Raw genomic sequence first — 19049 nt, forward strand, 5'->3', positions numbered from 1 at the left:
AGATGACTGGCATGCGGCTGGCAGCTGGCAGCTGGCAATGCATTTCTGAGGAGTTTAAAGAGATCAACAGAGTCTGGGGCAGCAAAGCTGCGTGGCGAAAAACGCTGCAATCTCAAAAGACAAGCACATTTATAATTTCATCATATACCCACTGGAGAAGGTGGATCTTCACTTTCCTTTTGTCAACAAAACTATGTGTTTTCACTGTTTGGACTCTGAGCTCGCTGCTGAGAATAGCCTTAAATTGTTTGTGTTCACAAGCTAATTGGTACTCACAGCCAAACAGTTTACCTTTGGTTCTGTCGAGCCACATGTCAGGTGTCTAAGTCAATTACACGGCAGGGAAGGAGAGGGTTGGAGGAAGGAAGCAATTTGCCACTCCAAGGTTTATGTCTGCGATATTAAACAGTATTTAAAAAAATTTTTGAACTCCTCATTGTAATGCCGGATAATGTAATGAAGGTGATTGGTGGAGACATGTAATCAACCAGAAGCTGTACGTCATCATTACAGATGCAATGACTCTTATTACGTCTGTCAGGATCAATGGGGGATGAGAAATCGGATTACAGTCACAATAAGTAGCGTTGCTAATTGCAGGAGTGAACCCTACGATAACATTCAGGACAATTTATAATGATGAATTTTCCCAAAAGGAACAAAAGTATATTTTTGAGTTATCTACATTGATAGTGCTTCGTGATTCTCCTGGGACTTTCACCCAGGGAATGTCACCTGGAATAGCAACCCAACTTTATCGTCTGTCCATTCAATGTCTGTGTACTCCCCATTGTTAATGTTCTCTGAAAGCACATGAACAACACCTCAACCTCATGGCCTGGCATGGTATCTACACTCTCTTCAGCATTTTCACTTAAAACGGGCCTCAAGTTATTACCACGTATTGTAAAGAAAGGCGTAAAAGCCTCACAAGATGACGAAACTCTCTTTCTGCATTTCTATTCTCAAGCTGATACTTTTATTTCTATCAGGCTCTAATTTAGTGGAAGCTGCTTCCATTGTCAGTCCAGGAGGACGATAAAATTCCCTACTAGAAATCCCCTTGTTTCTAAAAACATACCAGTCCTGGCTGCTGTAGGTTTACACCAGTAGCTTTACTTGTAGACCTTATTACTAGATATTTACTATGTTTTGCTCATTCTCAGGTCTTGCAATTTTATTTTATGTTGCTCCCCCCCCCCTGACTTTATGACAGATCATGTCCCAGAATATGTTGGGGTTTTCTTTTCGTTTTCTTAGTGGCAGCAGTTCAAACAGACATAACTCATGTCACATTCAGGTAGAGTCGAAGGGGAACATTACTTAAAGCCTGCCTGTAAATTGTAATGGAGCATGGAAAACATCAACTTTCTGAAGAAGAGGTACATGACACGTAACACAAGCTTTGCAATTACATAACACCCGGCGAGGATTCGCTCTACTGAGTGCCATCCCCTTATACGTTATTTGCTACGAAGCTTGACCTTCATCTATGTCGCCCCTCTGCTTTCTTCACTCCTCTCTTCCTGGCTTTGTCCTTTTTCACTGTGCAGATCCTGATAATGTATGTGCCTGGTTGGATTGCATTATTGCTGAACGCCCTTTGCAATGGCCCGGTTGTATTCATCGTGCAGATCCATTTAATGTATGTGCCGTGTGTGCTTGTTCCCTCTCTTTACAAGGATGTTGCTTTTCTACTGATACGTCCCCTCATTATAAGCTGAGTGGAACTCAAAGTAAAAAGGCTGAATGGGAAAATATATCTCTTTGTTGCAGGCAGTGGGAAATAAGTAACTGACTATCTGGATATCACAATTTAAAAAAAACAAAACTTTTTCATATAAAGGTACAATAATGTTGGCAACATTTCTGCTCATTATTTCGGTTTTAATTAAAATGTGACATGGTGGGTAAGCAGTGAGCACTGTTTCTTCACAGTGAGAAAACCAAAGTTTGATTCCGAGGCTTTTTCTATGAGATGTCTGCACGGTCAAGATACGGTCAAGTATCCATAACACTCATTTAAATACCTGAAAATATCAACCACAGAGTCTGCTTAAAGGTAATTTCTAGATTTACAGACTCCAGTCAGTGTTGGTAAATGCCCATATGTGTCATTTTTATACAATAAAGTCTATCAAACAAAACTAAACTGAACAAAAATTTAATTTTCAATGGATTTCAGAGAAGACTGGTTACGCATCTTTGATTACTATTTATTCTGACTCACTAGCAACATTGGCACTTACACTAGTGTAATGTGCACTGTGCTTGTTCAGGCACATTTTTAAATAGACTTTTTCTTTTAAGATAACTGTCTCAATAAAGTGAGCTGACTGAAAGGACGAGACGCTTTGCCAAAACTATGAGAGAAACAGTTCCTACCAGTAAAGCAAAACTCCTTAATCAACAGTTTTATGAGCCTTAAAAACTATTGGTTTGGAAGAAGCAGGAAGAAATGTGGAGGTTACCAAAGACTGTCACTATAAAAGATTAATAGGGTGAAGAGAAGTAGACAAGAATTAAATGAATGAATGGATTGTAATGTTAGATTTGAAGTGGAAAATACAATGACACACACAAACCGATGTCAAGTAACAGTACTTGACACAATATCTGAGTGGGGATGAATTTCTTTACCTATGATACATAAAACATAGATGTGAAAACCTTAAAACTAAAACTTTGTCAGTATATCCTCATAATAGGTGTGTTCAGGTTGTACTTTTTCCAGGGTGTCTCCTGTCTGAGGATTTACCCTGTCCAGTGTCTACACTTTTCTCCGGCGTACACAGTCCACAGTTTACCCTGTACAGTAAGTACCCTGTCCAGGTTGTACTTTTTCCTGGAAGAGAGGAAACAGGTAAGACTAAGACACAGAAGGAGACCTGACAGGTTCACCCTGTCTGAGCTGTACCTTGTTCAGGGTGTAAACTGTCCAAGATGTACAATGAGGGTGTACTCTCCCTGGGGTGTACCCTGTCCAGTGGTGCACAATGTCCGGGGTTTACTCTGTCTATCGTATGTAACCCATCCAGGGTGTGCCCTGCCTTTGCCAGTGGTTAGCTGGCATTGGCTCCTGCGACCATGAACATGATGAATCGAAGCAGAGGACGTATGCAGTTCCACCAGTATCGTTCTCAAAAGTGGAACATGTTGCTGTTTTTGTTAGTTTTTCTTTGACTTCTATTGCTTCTTGTCTTCTGCCCCGTGGCCACAAGAGATAAAACATTCAGAACCCGTGAATCCATTCAGATTTCTAATTAGTCAATTACAACTCTTTTATGAATTATTCAACATCAATCTGACTTTTCAATATTTTATAGTGTTTCATTTTGAATTTGCAGAGTTCCTATTGCACGTTGATTGTGCAGTAGTAAATAAACTGAGATATATCATTCAGTCTTAAACATCATTGATTACAGCCATTTCCAAGAAGCAAAGGCTGTCAAAGAAACCAAACTGTGGTATAATAAGTTTAGCAAAATACTAAGTCACAGACTGCAGAATCCCTAAAACTTTATGCTGTGCACCATTCGACCCCATCTCGGCCAGAATTTGGATTTGAAGAGAAGATGCGGGGATGTATTGTGTTGTTGTATAAGCTAACTTCAGGTCACATCTCTCTCTGGCCTTTGGGGCTTTTCTCCGGCACATTTGCAGCGGCTCTACAAATAGCTTTGCATGCATCACTGCTGGCTCCACACCTTTTCTCTGCCTGCGTGTGTGTGTGTGTGTGTGTGTGTGTGTGTGTGTGTGTGTGTGCTTTGTTGCGATTCCACACCTCTTGTAGTCAGAGGAACTCCAGACAAACAGTAGTGACATTTACTGGCTGCTGTTTCAGAAAGATTCCATTAAAGTGTCTTTGATGCCGTGGTGTAAACGAAAGTTGAAGGCGAGCGTTTCGGGTTGGGATGACGAGGCTTTGCCCCCCCCCCCCCCCCCCCACCCCCACCCCCACCACCACCAAGCTCATGATCGGTGTCGTGGCTTCATATTTGCAATTAGCGAAGGTGGGTGGGTTGCTTTTTGATTAAATCTCACCTCTTCTACTTCACTGGAGAGGACTTAATCACTTTTTATGTGGGTGTGCTTGATTGTCTGATTATCACCACATTTCGGCCATGCTCCCTCCCAATCACCTCCACCCTTTCCTCCGCTTCCCCCCACCGCGATTGATTTGCAACAGTCACAGTAAACCCTGATGATGGAGCGCCTGCCTAATGACCATACATCAGGCGGAAGCGATAAGGGGCGTGTTGGAGACGTGCAAATCGCACAGCACCACCCTCGTCGTCGTCCTCTATTTCAACATCTGCGAGGGGGAAACCAGAACGGGCTCTTGTCTTCCCAGCAGGTTGGTTGACTTCTTGATGTACAGTAATGAGATTATTAGAGTCCCCCGGAAGCAACTCTGACACTAATTTAATGGCTCGGCCTCAAACTGCTGCTAAAATGTGATATTTGAACGGGGCAGAAATGAGACTGTCAGCGAATCAGCTTTTGGAAAACTCAAGAGTTTGTGCTTCACGCCTGAGTAGGGAACAGGGTTTTAATCTCGAGTGTCTAAATGGTGCTAATATTTCCGAATGTTTCAGCCAAAGAACAGAAGAATGCACTTTGGAGATTATGCATGCCTGCACAGACAGCGCCGAGGTTATTTTCTGCAGCTGTTAAAATCAGTGACAGTTAAATGGAAAAATTCACTCGGCTTGGCCAACGTGGTCCTATCGTCCCGAAAAATATATATAGAGGACACTTCTGAAACAGTTTAGATAAATTATTTGATGTATTTTCGCCCTACAAGGCAATCTCTATTGCCTTAAAAATTGAATTGACTGTGACTGTCATTAATTAATAAAAAAAAATACTAAATATAATTGTCATAATGTGGAATTAAACATTATGGCTGATATTAATTCCATAAAAGCATTATAACTTAGCATTCCCTGCTTTAATACAGCAGGTTTAGACCCAATCAGATCATTTATGTTGACAAATCACAAATAACAGTTGTCTTGAAATAACACATTTAATTAAAGCATGTGGATTTTCCCCAATACTCTGATTTCTTGATGCATGCATACCCAGTAATCTGGTTTATTACACTCTTTTAGTTTGGGTAAAGTATAATATGTGCAACAAGAAATCCACTTCAAATTCAAACCTCAACACAGGTAACAAGACAGGAATACACTTCTACAAAACAAGAATTAGGAGTGTTACCTGGCATGTCCAAATAATGGACTGAAAATTTACTTTATAGTAAGTGCATGTAAAGATGTTAGATTGGATTCTCTTGGTGATATTAAGCCTTTCTACTTTATCATCCACACATCCTGTTAGAATGTGTCAATGGAGAATAGAGTTAAATAAAGACAATAATGTAACCATTTTGATCATTTTGTCAATGTAGTAAAGCCAATAATGTTAGAATTCTGGCCTTTTTCAATGTAATATAACCAACAGTGTAATAATTTGCAGGGCACTGGAGCCAATCCCAGATAACCATGGGCAACCATTTCCACATTTGTATAATAACATATTATATATCATAATTAAAAAGTCTTGCAGGATAAATGCTGGTTAAATAGTTGTCGGGACATACAGTGGTGTGTTGGTGAGCACTATTGCCTAACCCTAACCCTAACTCTAACCCTAACCCCCCCGGTCGAACCCAGGCTCCCTTTGCCCATGTTTAGAAGGGACTGCACTTCCTAGAAAACAGAAAAAAACAAACCAAATATATGATGGGTTTACCCAACTGTACATGCAGTCCTTCCACTTGTACATAACTATAATTAAGAGATCAACACATCTGATGTATGTTCACACTGAAAATCTCCCACTCCAGCCTTTTCTCTCACAGGCAACCGTTCACACTGGCGTTCTCGCCTATCAGCGGTTGACCTGCCATGTGTGTCTTTACATTAGTCTAAACACTAATGAAACCAGTCCGCAGTAATGAAATTTCATTGAGTGTTCCTCTTTCCAACAATGCAGATTAATAATGTAATACTTGCTGTAAATGCTTTTTTTCTCCTGTTATTTCATTTAACACCTCAACGGTTCGACACCGAAAACATTCCCATTTGCATAGTCATTTCCTGCCGTTCAGAAACGTGGCTGAAAAAGCCATTTTCATGGAGCAACTTTTATCCTCTTCCCACACTTGAGTTGTTACTGTACATACAACAAGACAGTTGCCTGATTCTGTCACTGCATAATCCATTTTTAGATACATGAATAATACATTTAGGCACCTTTCGTAGAGGGTGCCACTTTGCTCGGCGAACAAAAACATGGGGGTATTCCTCCTAATGTGGACTGAAGCACCCATTCTGTCAAATATCTTCGTCTTTCTGGGCGGCAGCCGCACACGCGCCGATCGTTCAAGGTTTTCTGACCAAGAATTCTACTTTTTAAAATAAATTAATAAAGTACTGTACCCCACCCCGCAGGCAGTTCACCGCAGTTCAAACTCTTCCAAGGTTTGGGGATTTGCAATGTCTCCCCCCCCCCCAAAAAAAATTACCATCCAATCTGTAACCTGTCGGAGTACTTCAAAGCGCCACGCTGAGCTGACTGACACCGAGACATTCACACCTCCCATCGGGAGGATGGGTTGTCTCCTGTCGAGTATCTGGACAAGCCCTGTCCCCCTACCGAGCATTTGCGTCTCACTCATGCACGAAGCTGTCATTTCCCAAAAGCATCAGCCCCCAAGAAAGGTGTCACTGGGGATTATGGGATACCTCAGGGGGATTAAAATGTTCTTGACAGACTGGCCGCTTCACTTATTTTCAGAAGTCACTCTGTGTTGTCCTTTATGGGTGAGGAGTGGTAAAAAATTTGCCAAACGCTGAAAACAAGTCCCGAGTTGCCGTGTTCCATTCTTTTGTGTTTCGCTATCATATGTCACGGTATGCTATAGAATGCTATGTTTAAGTATGGTATGTTGAATCAGCTCATTTCAATTAATTTTATATAGTGGAAAATACAACTTAAGGTTATGATATGCTACATCATGGCAATCAATGTTACCTTATGCTACATTACGCTGTGCAATGTGATACGGATTATCACAGTATTGTGATTATTATGTTGTGAAATGTTATGCTATAGGATATATTATGGTGTTGTGTCATGTTACGGTATAGTATCCAATGTTATGGAATGCAGTGTCATTTGTTGTGATATGTTATAGCATGCCACGTTATGTTCAACTACTTTAAATCACAACATTTTATGCTGTATACAACAAACCATTATGCTTGAATCGTATGTTATAGATTACCATGTGATGATCTGTGCTACACTAAGTTATGTTTAAATATGTTATGATAAAATATGCTTTGTTGTGTTATACTATAATATGCAATGCAATATGACAATATGCTATGATTTGTTATGGTATGTTTTGCTATGTTATGGTATGTTTTGCTATGTTGTGCAATGTTCCGGCACACAATGCTTGCTTTCACAGCAAAAAAATAAAAAAAGGAAGCCCAAATATAAAGCATAAACACTAAATTTGGGAAGAAAATTACTTAAAATTAATGAAATTCTGTCCATGCAGCAAGCTTTAAAAAACAAGTCAAATCGTCTATCATGTCTAAAAATATGATTTTAACTCTCGGCAAGTGCCATATAATTTGCACTGCACAAAATATATTGTATTGTTTTGTTAATTTGTGCCGTTACAAATTTACTTAACGTTACCTTACGTTATGTTAAGCTGTAATAACATTATTAAATGTTAAATTATTCAATGTTCTGTTATGTTACAATACTAAACTTTGTTATGTGACAGAACTTACTCTTATGTCATGTTAAGTTACATGCCTTGATGTTATGTTATGCAGTTAAACTATGCCACTTTGGTGTCTTGTGTTATCTTGAATATTTCAGAATTCACAGTGATTACAACAGTTTTCTTTTTATGCATATTGCCGTGTCATTAATCTTCCCGTGTAATGTCTGTTGCCACATTTTCAGATGCAGAGGGTGGAGACGCTCATTCACAGCTCACTAACGTCCAGAGTTTTTAATCAAGCAGAGGGAGGATGGGGAAAAAACAAAAAAACAAAAACAAACCAGAGCAATACAGCTCGGTATGTGCCGAGTGCATTAATCCTCCTCCTCCCCTTCCTCCCCTTCCTCCTCCTCCTCCTCCTCCTCCTCCTCCTGTCTCCTTCTAATTAAGGGTCATTCTGTCTCCTGGCCACATTAGGACATTGCACACTGGTCCCAGCCCACATAATTAAATGTTTTTTTTTCTGTTTACCATCTGGAGACCTCATCGCTTTAAACATGCATGTCAAATTGATTCCTTAATAATGTTTATGTTTCTTCTCAGTGCTTTATTATCATCCAGGATTAGCTGTTTATGTTTATTTTGCTTTCATCAGCAACGCCTGCTAATGACAACAACAACACACACACATAAACACACACACACACACACACATACAGGACAACAGCACTCTTCAGGTAGCAACAGCGTCAGCCAGTGAACGCCAACAGTCGTGTACTTGGGAGCAGATTGGATGTAAAAGTAATCGCAGCTTTGAATATGCTGCAGACATCATGCTCACAACACAATCCCTCATCAATTCCAGGGATTGTTTTGTGGAACTGTGGGATTTTATGCTTCATTCATGCATCAAATGATATTACCAGAAAAACATGTTTCACCAATAAATAACCTTTTCTCCGCCGGCCTCTGGAGGGAAATGGTCATTAAAGCCGCAGGTGGATACAATAATACTACCTTTTTCCACACTGGAATTGAACTTTGTAGAAGATTTTATTTTTTTTTTTATGCCGAGGTCGGAGTCTGATGGCATTTGACAAAAAAAAATTAATAATAAAAAAAAAAAAATCATGTTAACTGAATCACAGAATCACAAGCGTTGGGCTGCCAGTCTTTTTATGTAGGATAATCGCAGCAGAGCCGCTGAGAATTAAGATATTTGGGAGTATATTTATCGTAATTACACAAATAAAAAGCCTATTTCCCCAACCGGAACTGCAGGAAATCTCCACCCCTGTGTCTGGTTCTGCAGAAAGTCTGTGTTCGTACAGCTGCTGATCAACATCTGCCTGGGTACCGCCTCGGACGGGTCGAATGACTGGGCTGACTCTGCTCCGCATGCAGATTAACCACGTTCACACTAACCACTGACCCCGTTCGGATTAATATGTTAAAACAGCTTCAGAGGGGGAAAGGGATCCTAGAACTGTTTATTCCTTTTCTTTTCTCTCCCTGTTGTCCGAGCATGTCATCCCTCTTTGGTCCCCTCTTTTCTTCATCCCTCTTCAAACGCCGCCGTTGTTGAAATACAGACGTATGTGCAGTCGGAGAGGCGTTCTGCTTCCCTCATTCTCTTTCTCTCAGAGTGCAGTTGAGGATTAGTCTGTGCCTGAGTGCCTGGAATAATGATCACTGCAGCGGAGAAACACATTTTCACATTTCAGGAGATAAGGGCAGGCAATCTGCAAGCAGAGGACTTAACCAGCTCCCTAACAGAAAAGTCGCCGGCGCCCGGGCTGCACCTCAGCCTGCACCGGCACAGAGAACACCCACAGCCCATCTCCTCTCACCACCGGGGAGCATCAGTCACTCCCAAATGACACTGGAATAGCATTCATAAAAAAATTTCCCCCTACCGCGGGTTCGCACTGGCTTACAACGCTCTTATTTTTGCGAGTGTCCAATTTCTCTCTGCGGTGGTTCATTTCCCACCAAGAGATCAAATCTGGGTTGATTTCCCACAGAGAGACCAAATCTAATATTTCAGTTCAAAGATAGCTTGATGTGGAAGGGCTAGTCTCACTTACACACTTAATCCACTCTTGCATAGAGTGGCAGGGATGCTGAGAGGCACTTCTTAATTACAGGGAGTCATTTTTTTTTGGGGACATTATAATGAGGGGAATAGTCGAAATGTTAGGTAGAGGGAGGAAAGAAAAAAGAGCACGCACGCACGCACGCACGCACGCACGCACACACGCACACACACACACCTTCACAAATGAGATTTGAATTTCCACATCAGACGAAGAAGAAGAAAAAAAAAAAAAAAAGCATGTATAATGCAAACGTGGCAATCTACCACAGAGGAACAGCTTGCTCTTTTTTGTAACCCATTTCTCAATAAACAAGAGGAAAACGCCAGGTAAGCTGTTCAAAAGCAACTTCCCGGGGATCAAAAAGATTATTTTCAGTAAATAAACTCCTACCTTTCCCACATACTGCGCGTCTGGTCCCATGTGTTCTTCTAAAACAAAGAATTGGTTCCAGATCCAGCCGCGCTTGGGCCGGTGGTGCACCTCCGTCTCCCCGTTGGCGAGCCTGGTCTGGTTCTTGGAGGGCACTTTGGTGGGGAAGTGGTGGGCGCCCCCGTAGCACCTCTGGACGAAGCAGAGGCAGACCAGGACGGGACAGAGATGAGAGGCGGCGGATATCCTCATGGCGGCGCCTGGTTTTGTAAAGTTATCCCCGTGATCCCGGGTGGAGAGGTCCTCCCACCGCCGCCGCCGCTGCGCCCGCCACCAACAGCCACCGCTGCAGACCCGGGAGAGGAGTCCAACGGGGGAGTCTAAATCCAAAGCACGGGAATAGTGGTCCTGGAGGATCCTCTAAGGTTCATGGCCCCAAAGCCGCAGGTTTTTCAACGAAAGGAGCGAGGGGCATTTACATTCTGGAGATTCCCCTGCGGGCGGCTCTGCAAACGGACACAAACGAGTGTGTAGATCTACCAAGAGAGGACGTCAATCCTGGAAGCCATGGTGGATTTCCTAGAAGAGAGAGAAACAAAGAGATTAATGTCCCGTTTGATGCGTTTTACCTGGGAACGCAATGCTTTTGCATTTTTATTTCAGAAAGGTTTTGAATTTAAACAGCAATATTTTTGACACAGTTTTGGCTTCTGGTGGAAAAAACAAGGAAAACTGGCGTTTTTTCCTTAATTCGCTTTTTTCGATATGCAAAAAATAAAGCAAAAAAATGTGCTAACATATTTCACTTCCTGTGGTTGAAAGTTACAAATTAATACAGTTTGATTTAAAAAAAAAAATTTCTATTGTACTTTTCATAGAAACGGCTCTTCAAATGATCATTTCATCATGACATAATCACTACACACACAAGGATATATAAGATTTATGGCAACTTATTTGTGGAATTGAGCTAACCATCCATCCATCCATTTTCTCCCTCTTATCTGTTTCCGGGTGGCGGGGGTGTCAGTCTGAGCACCGTCACCCAGATCACATTGCACCCATTAAGAACCTTCTTGCAGGTGGTGAGCCCACAGGACGGTGGTGCCCAACGTGGGACATGAACCCTCTACCTTGAGATTGAGAGTCTCATGCTCTACCAACTAGCTCAGTTGAACTAACTACACGCCTCGAAATCAACTGTAGAAAATCAATAGGAATAACTTTGAAACACGTTCAGTAATAGAGACGTTACACAGGATTTAAAACTGATGTGAGACTCAAATGTGGTCAAATTGACATTTCTCTGCCAATTAGCAGCAAAAGCAATAATTTATTGAGCTTTTTAAAAAAAAAATCTGGAGGGCCACAGAATATCAATGGGTGTCGTTAATTTCCACGTCTCATTTCAGCGATGATGTACATATTTTTTATTTTCCTAGTCGGACGGTTTACATCTTTCCTTTTGAACTTTTACTACTTTTTTGTACTGTTTCTATTAACTTCCAACAGTTTCAGTGGCCGGTCTGCCGGATGGGGGCAGCCTACACTCCACGCCCGGGTCAATGAGATAATCTGGCTTTTGTTTTGACAGATTGTCTCTTTGACGCATCAATGCAGGTCTAACACATCAACTTGCTGCCTGATATCTTCCGCCCATTAATAAACAGGAGCCATGGCAATAAGATGATAAGTAGGGATGCATAATTAAAAGTACATTTCTCATCACTGTGATATCAACATGCACAGAACCCATTACATATCGCAAAAAAACCTGAATGAACTACAGTATAGTGAATGTTTCCATGCACTGTGCATTAATGCTGTGCATATCAACATATTTGGCCAATCAGACTGAGCCTACTGCCCTTTATGCCCTAAGTGAAGACCAAGTATATTTCCATGTATCAATTCAACAATATAAAATACAATGTGTCAACAATCCAGAGTTCAAAAGCACAGAAACCTGGAAAAATGACTAAAAACAAAGTGAAATACTACTTTGCATCGGAAATGCAAGTGGAGCTGCACCACATCAGGTGAACATGTAATGACACATTATTGATGAGTATTGTGACAATATGATTTGCGATGAATACAAACACTTATGTTGATATTAATGTATTTATGCAATGAGATTTCTTCTTCTTTAAACAGTGCTCTTTCTCTTGCCCATGATTGGGTCCACATTCTATTTATTTGTTTTTGATTTTCCTGAGTGGGTGGTCTTCTGAGGCAGTAGGATTGCGTCTGATTGGCCAATTATGAAATATGTATGCATGCAAACATTAACTAACATGATTTAGACATTTTTTTATTTGTTAAGAAATTAAAAAAATTTAAACCTTGTTTAATTTTCCTTCCACTTTAAAATTATGCAGCACATCATGTTGGTCTATCATATAAAATCCCAATAAAGTGCATTTACATGTGTGGTTGTAATGTGACAAAATGTCTCAAAGTTTTAGAGACATCATTACTTTTGTAAGGGCGATCTTAGCAGGCTATGTGAAATTTAAGGTGGCCCGTGCAATTCTATTGACATAAAATCCAACATGAATTTCAGGTGCTTTCTTATCTTCTTATCTTATCTTCTACATTATCGGTTGTGGCTCATAAATGATGAGTCCCCGGCCGAGAAACGGCGAGAAGCCCAGCTTTCGCGTCCCACTCATTTTTGCCATTATCTGCGTGATACAAATAAGTTTAGAGTGGATGAGCCAGATCGCTATTAGAAAGGTCGGCCATGCCTGTGAGGTCGGAGCAGAGCCCGGTGGATGATACCGCCCCTTGAGGTCCAACTCACGTCTCTCCCCCCCCCCGTGACTCGATGCATGACTGGGCTTTATTTAAAAAAAAAAACACAACTAACAAAACAAAACTAAAAAGGGGTTTGATTTGGCTGTTTTAACAGAAGCGAGGCACACCGCGGGGCTCGGAGCGTTGTGTCACACACTGTGAATAATAAGCGTGGCAGAAAGAAATACATTTAGCGCGATAAGGACGGGGCATCAAGCCACTCAGACGTACAGCAGAAGGTGATTTTCAAAAGGCAGTGGAATGGAAAAGACAGAAGGAATGTGTTTTTTCTACATTGAGAATTATGTATAGTATTAAAGTTGTGGGGAGAAAAAAATAAAATATCGGCATGCTGTGTATTTGTGAGCAGCAGCGCGATGTGCTGAACCTGCTCTGTGTCTACAGAGGAGGCATCACTCAGAATGCTTCTTTGTGTGGGAAGAGAGGAAATGACACCATTTCACCTTGTTGATTGACGACGTCCTTCACTTTAATACCACAACAAAAGATTTGGGAGTCGTCGTTCCATTCTTAAAGGACGCAAAATGTACGATTGTGCAAAACTGGTTTTCCTTGAATTAAAAGCGAAAAAAACAAAACAATGCTAATTATCCTCAAATTCAACTTTACATCTGCTCGCCAACAGGTTTTTACTACATACTTTTAATACATTAACACACTGAAGTAATGTTGAAATCATGTTTGACATCATTAAAGGAATGTATTTGTTACAGAAATTTTATTTAATAAGCAAACATGTAAAACAAAAAAAAGTAACAATGAATAACTACTGCAAATATTATACTTGGTGTCTTTTAGTTGAGATGTGTATCTAATAATGTGTAGATACTTGGTATTTACATGTATGTGTTGGTGCTATTACATTTATCTGTCAGTCAATAGAATGGAATCGAACTTTAATTATATAGCACCTTTTACAGACATGAGTCACCAGGTGCTTTACAAAACTAAAAACTAAATAATAAATAAAACAGGTATTATCAGTAAAACTACAGAAGCAATCTATCAGGATAACTTGTGAATATACTGTAAGAATGCAATTATATATAACAACACAAGAGGTTAAAATGATTAATATCATAAGATATAACTATAACGATACAATAAATTGTCCTTTTCCCCCCAAAAATAGAATGTTTGGGTCAAGACCAGTACCTTGGAAATGTGGTCTCAATACTGGTTTAGAGTACGACATTGCCCGCATTCAGAACAGTAAAAATGGGATTTTCCAAACCATGGTCTATTTCAAACATAATTGAACTCATCTACTTTAATATTGGATACAGGTCTTGGTGTGTTTAGTCCATCAGGTGGCGCCTATTTGAAGGTGAAAGTCATAAAACGCATGCATTATGATTCAATAGACTTATTTCACAGGTATACATTTAGCTCTAACAGCTCATACATCGTGAAACAATCGATTAAAATTCTCCGATAGAGAATTACATTTTAAGTGGCGCTCACCATGATCAAAGTTTCCCGTCCCAGACTTACAGCACAGAGTTGGTCCACCATTGAAGTGCTGCAGCTTCGCGTGGATTACGAGGCGGACAAACGCCAGTATTTGATATTTAACAGGATATATAAAAGCCGAGAGACTTCAAAGCCTCGCCGCTCTCTATCTCCCACAATGCATGCAACAACATGAGAGAGCAAACGCGACGTTAATACAACTTACGGCTGCCACGCACTTTGAAGCGTAATCACTGGAGTTATGTTTTCATAAATATAAATATTTTCACCATGTATACGGATTAAGACGTGCTTAGGCGCCCTTGACTAATCCCCGTGTTTCAGATATCTCCACATGCAAATGATCCCGCTCACACGTTTGTCCGTCATGTTTGCTCAAGTGCAGTGGTCTGCTTCACATCGGCTCAGATTAAAGCGGAGTGGGATAAACACTCAGACGCACACTAAACATGTGTAATCTGGGGCGAGATGCTCATCTGCATAGGTAGAGCTACGCCCCAAATCCAGCTATCACATGGGGGGGGGGGGGGGGGATCTGAAGCCCTGCAATGAATACTGATGGAGGAGTTCTTCTCCAATAAGCTCTTTTATAGATTTTAAAGGTTTTACTCTACTCGCAATGAAACACTCAAATCTGTGGAGTTTTTTTTTCTTCTTTTTTTTGCTGAAGAGAATAAAACGTTTTTCTTTTCGTCAATCCAATTGAGGAATCAGATTATTCCGTTGACATGAACACTGAATGAAGTGATCGGAGTAACCTCTTAAAATCTGCAGGTCCATTTGAATAAAAATGAGACAAACTTGTTCTTGTAGTTGTTTACATCAACCTCAGAGAAGATTGACCGACGTAGTGAAGGAGGACATGCCTCTTCCTGGACGAGATCCACCATTTCTTTCAAGTTACACTGCTCAACACTGCCTCCACAAGGCATCAATGGTTACTATTAAAAGGTTATTATGGAGATATTTTACAGGTCCGGCCCACTCAAGATAAAATTAGGCTGTTTGTGGCTCCTGAGGTAAAAAATGTTTGACTCCCCCAATCTGAATCAGCCTTTATATGGAGGCACATGAACCATGTTGGTGACGCCTGAACAGAAAAGCCAAAATACTAATAATTTCAGACAGTGCAGGCACATGAACGAGTTTCTTTTCCCCCAGTGGCTTCCCTCACTCCTGCCTCCTGTAGCCCCCTTCAATCAGTTCTCTAATTGTCTGATTATCGTGCTAGGCAAAAAAAATGCATTTCTGGGGAGCCATGAAATCAACAGAATCTGGCTCCGTCAATGAAAATAATTTCCCCATTTTTATGATGATGATATTGTTTGGGTGCTGCCTTCTCCTGCCCGTGGCCTGTTTGTTGTCTATGAGCGGCGTTTAACAGGATGGGTCATGCACAGCGGCAGCCACCCAGATTCTGGCAGGAGGCGAACGAGAGGGGACGCATTCCCACACACATGCAGTTCTAACATGGATTTGTCACCGTTGTACCTTGATTGCATTATCCTGGTAAAACACACAGTGTAATTATCAAAAGCCGAAATGTACAAAGCTGGAATTATTTTATTTTATACATCAAACAAGCTAATGACAATGGAAGCAAATGTGCATTTCTTATAAAACATCCCTTCTCGACCAATCTAATTTCCATCTTACCAACATGTAAAGTGATTAAGGCTCTATGCGATATGGATTTTAAAAGTTTGGGACCAACAAAGGTTTTGACTTTATGTCTCAGACGAGTCTGCTGTGTGTTGTTTATCTCAACAGAATTTAATGTGACATCAACAACAACGCACTTCAATACATAATTTAATGACGGACTAACGGAAAAACAAGAGAAGCTTTAAATAATTGAATCAATAATAAAAATGGAATTTAAAGAGGAAAAAAAAGAACTTTTCCACTATATTCCAATACTTTGAGATGTAGCTCTGAGCCCTTATGCCAGTCATACACATGACAAAAAATGATGCCATTTGTAAATCCGTTTATTGCCCCCACTCAGCAATGACATTGGATTTCCACCGCTTGCTTTTCTAACTTAATATGAGGTTCATTCATATCATTTCTTTATTTACTATTCATCTAACCAACCGGTGGCCACCGCTCCATGGGCACCAGGGCAAAAACAACAATGTCTCCATCTCCTGTTTTATTCATGGAAAGTGGGAAACTCGATTGCGGGGACACAACCCGCCAAATAAACAACTTAAATTTAATAAAACCTTCGCCGGAGCAGAGCCAACGGTCCTCGCGCCGTAATCACCGCCGCCGATGACGCTGGAGCCCCAAACGATTTAAAAGTTGGAGGAATAAAGGCGGATGACAGACATGAAGAGGCGGAGATGCACCTGGATTCAGACGGAGGGAGCAGCTAATGGCTAATGTGTTGGCCTCCCGCGGAGAGCTCACCCACTGCATTCGATTTCACAGCATCAGCTCTCTGGCGATGTCAGACAGCAGACAGCAGAAGACCGGGTCAAAAGCATCACTGAACCGCTGTTCTGTCCTCCAGAACGGAGAGGCGGGAGACGCTTGACTCTTTGACCTCCGGCAAAGGAGAAACAAACACAAATGTCTTCTTTTTTTTTTTTAACGTCGTCCGTCGTCTCGGGCGATGTTGAGTAAACAAGCCAAAACAACCAAACAGCGGAGGAAGAAAAATTAAGGACACAGCGATGACTGGTTTGTGTGGATTCACACTGCTGAGAAATGTTCCCGAGGCCTGGACACAAATTCATTTTCTGTTCCTGCTGAATCAGACTCTGTGTGAAATAATTTTCTACGTGCCGAATAGCAGGCTGCTTTAAAGACATTTTAATAAGAAACAGATGCCGTGTGCTCGAGTTTCAAGTCTCGAAAATGTGAAAAGAAACAGACTGGAAGAGTAATGAGGGTTTAAGACAGGCTGCACACACCTGTAATGTTTTTTTAAAAAAATAATAAATTCAAAAATAGCATTTTTAAAGACATGACCGGATCGTAAAGGTATAGGGTTGAAAAGGACAGTGAAGGACCAAGTATGTCTTTTATTTCTTTGTAAAGCACTGTGAATAGCCTTGTGCTCTATGAATGGAATTGCCTTGCCTTGAATATATACTGGTAGCTTTGGATATTGGGCTTTCAGGTGGAATTTATGGGAAATGTGTAAAAAAACAAATCATGCTACTACACTGACGAATGATTATGTCATGAAAAAAGGCATTTAACATAAAATGGTGTTTTCCTCATCTCAGACAATTTATTGAAACAAAGGCCAATACCAGTGATGTGTTTACCAAAACAAACTCCATCTTGATGACAGCGTCTCCTGCTGTTCACAGGTGGATTTATCGTCTCCTGAGGCATCAAACTCTTCTTGAAGTGCATCTCTCAGGTCATTGAGGTTCAGGGGTACAGAGCTTCAAGCCTAAACACGGTGACCCAGCTGATCCTAGAGGTTTTCTGTGGGATTCAGGTCAGGATAAAGTTAAATAAATACCTATGTGAGGTACTTTGGTCTCTAGCAGCCGTTCACTGATGCCGCCACTGGGAGCATTGTCGTCCATGAAGATGAAATTATGCCTGTGGTGTCCATATTTTTCTTTTAATAGTATGTGAAGCACTTTGTGCTGCACCCTTTGTATGAAAAGTGCTAATAAACAAAGTTTGATTTGATTTGATTCATGCAGGGGCACATTGTCTGGATTAAAGATGTTATTTGCGTAGTATGGGGGTGTCATGGTTGAGGACACACATTTTCAGAATTTGGATTTAATGTAAAATGATCCACACTGATGACAATAATACTGGAAGTTAAAATGTTATATTACAATCAGTACAACAGGCCTGGCAGTCCCAGCCATTATGCATTCTAACAACATAACAACATGAATTCATATCTTCAAGGAATAACCTGTAATCTCTGATAATGTCTTTTATTATTTATGAATCCTCACATCCAATAACATACAGTATTTACATTATTTCCTGTAATGTATCTAAAAAAACATATATATATGACAAGTACCTATCTAAGTGACTGCACCTTCAAAGACTAACGAGTGTACCACGTCAATGATAATGCATTTTGCAAAAATGCAAAAAAAGAACTAAAGTGGTCGACAACTTGAATTACTTTTTTCTAGTTTTTAAACAAACAGGTGTGACAGCAACAGCTTACATACAAGAACCTATCCACCTGAATTAAGTCATTTTAAGCCACGTTTACATGGCATTTTCACGTTAAGAAAAAAAAAAAAAAAAGGTAAAAAAAACTTTGATTGCATTTAGGTGGTCCATTTACACAACAGTGATCAGAGTCACTGAAAATGAAACTTTTTGAAAATGGCTCCCAAAGGGAAACATTCTGAATGTGCTCATGGCCTGTCCAAATATTTATTAAATCAAAATGCACATTTCTGAGGAGAAAGTCAGTAAAATTGCACCCTGATTATAAGATTAAAGCAATCTAAATCGTTTTGAACAATTTGCATCTTGGTTTGGTTCTTTTCAATTCAACAATAAACAGGAAGCCCAGCTGTTTGGAA

At 40.6% G+C, this 19049-nt stretch overlaps 1 protein-coding gene across 1 annotated transcript in view; it reads right to left on the reverse strand.

The window, feature by feature from the left end:
* The window catches only part of LOC308125736 (cadherin-18), a 127350-nt gene that overhangs the window by 89692 nt on the left and 18609 nt on the right, over positions 1-19049 (reverse strand). Inside the window, exon 2 of the mRNA XM_080489696.1 lies at positions 10246-10803. Within this exon, the coding sequence (XP_080345822.1) occupies positions 10246-10476 (231 nt within the window). The 5' untranslated portion in view covers positions 10477-10803. The remainder of the gene's footprint in view (positions 1-10245; positions 10804-19049) is intronic.

The sequence above is a fragment of the Lipophrys pholis genome (assembly GCF_963383615.2).
Source record: "Lipophrys pholis genome assembly, chromosome: 20".
Taxonomy (NCBI): domain Eukaryota; kingdom Metazoa; phylum Chordata; class Actinopteri; order Blenniiformes; family Blenniidae; genus Lipophrys; species Lipophrys pholis.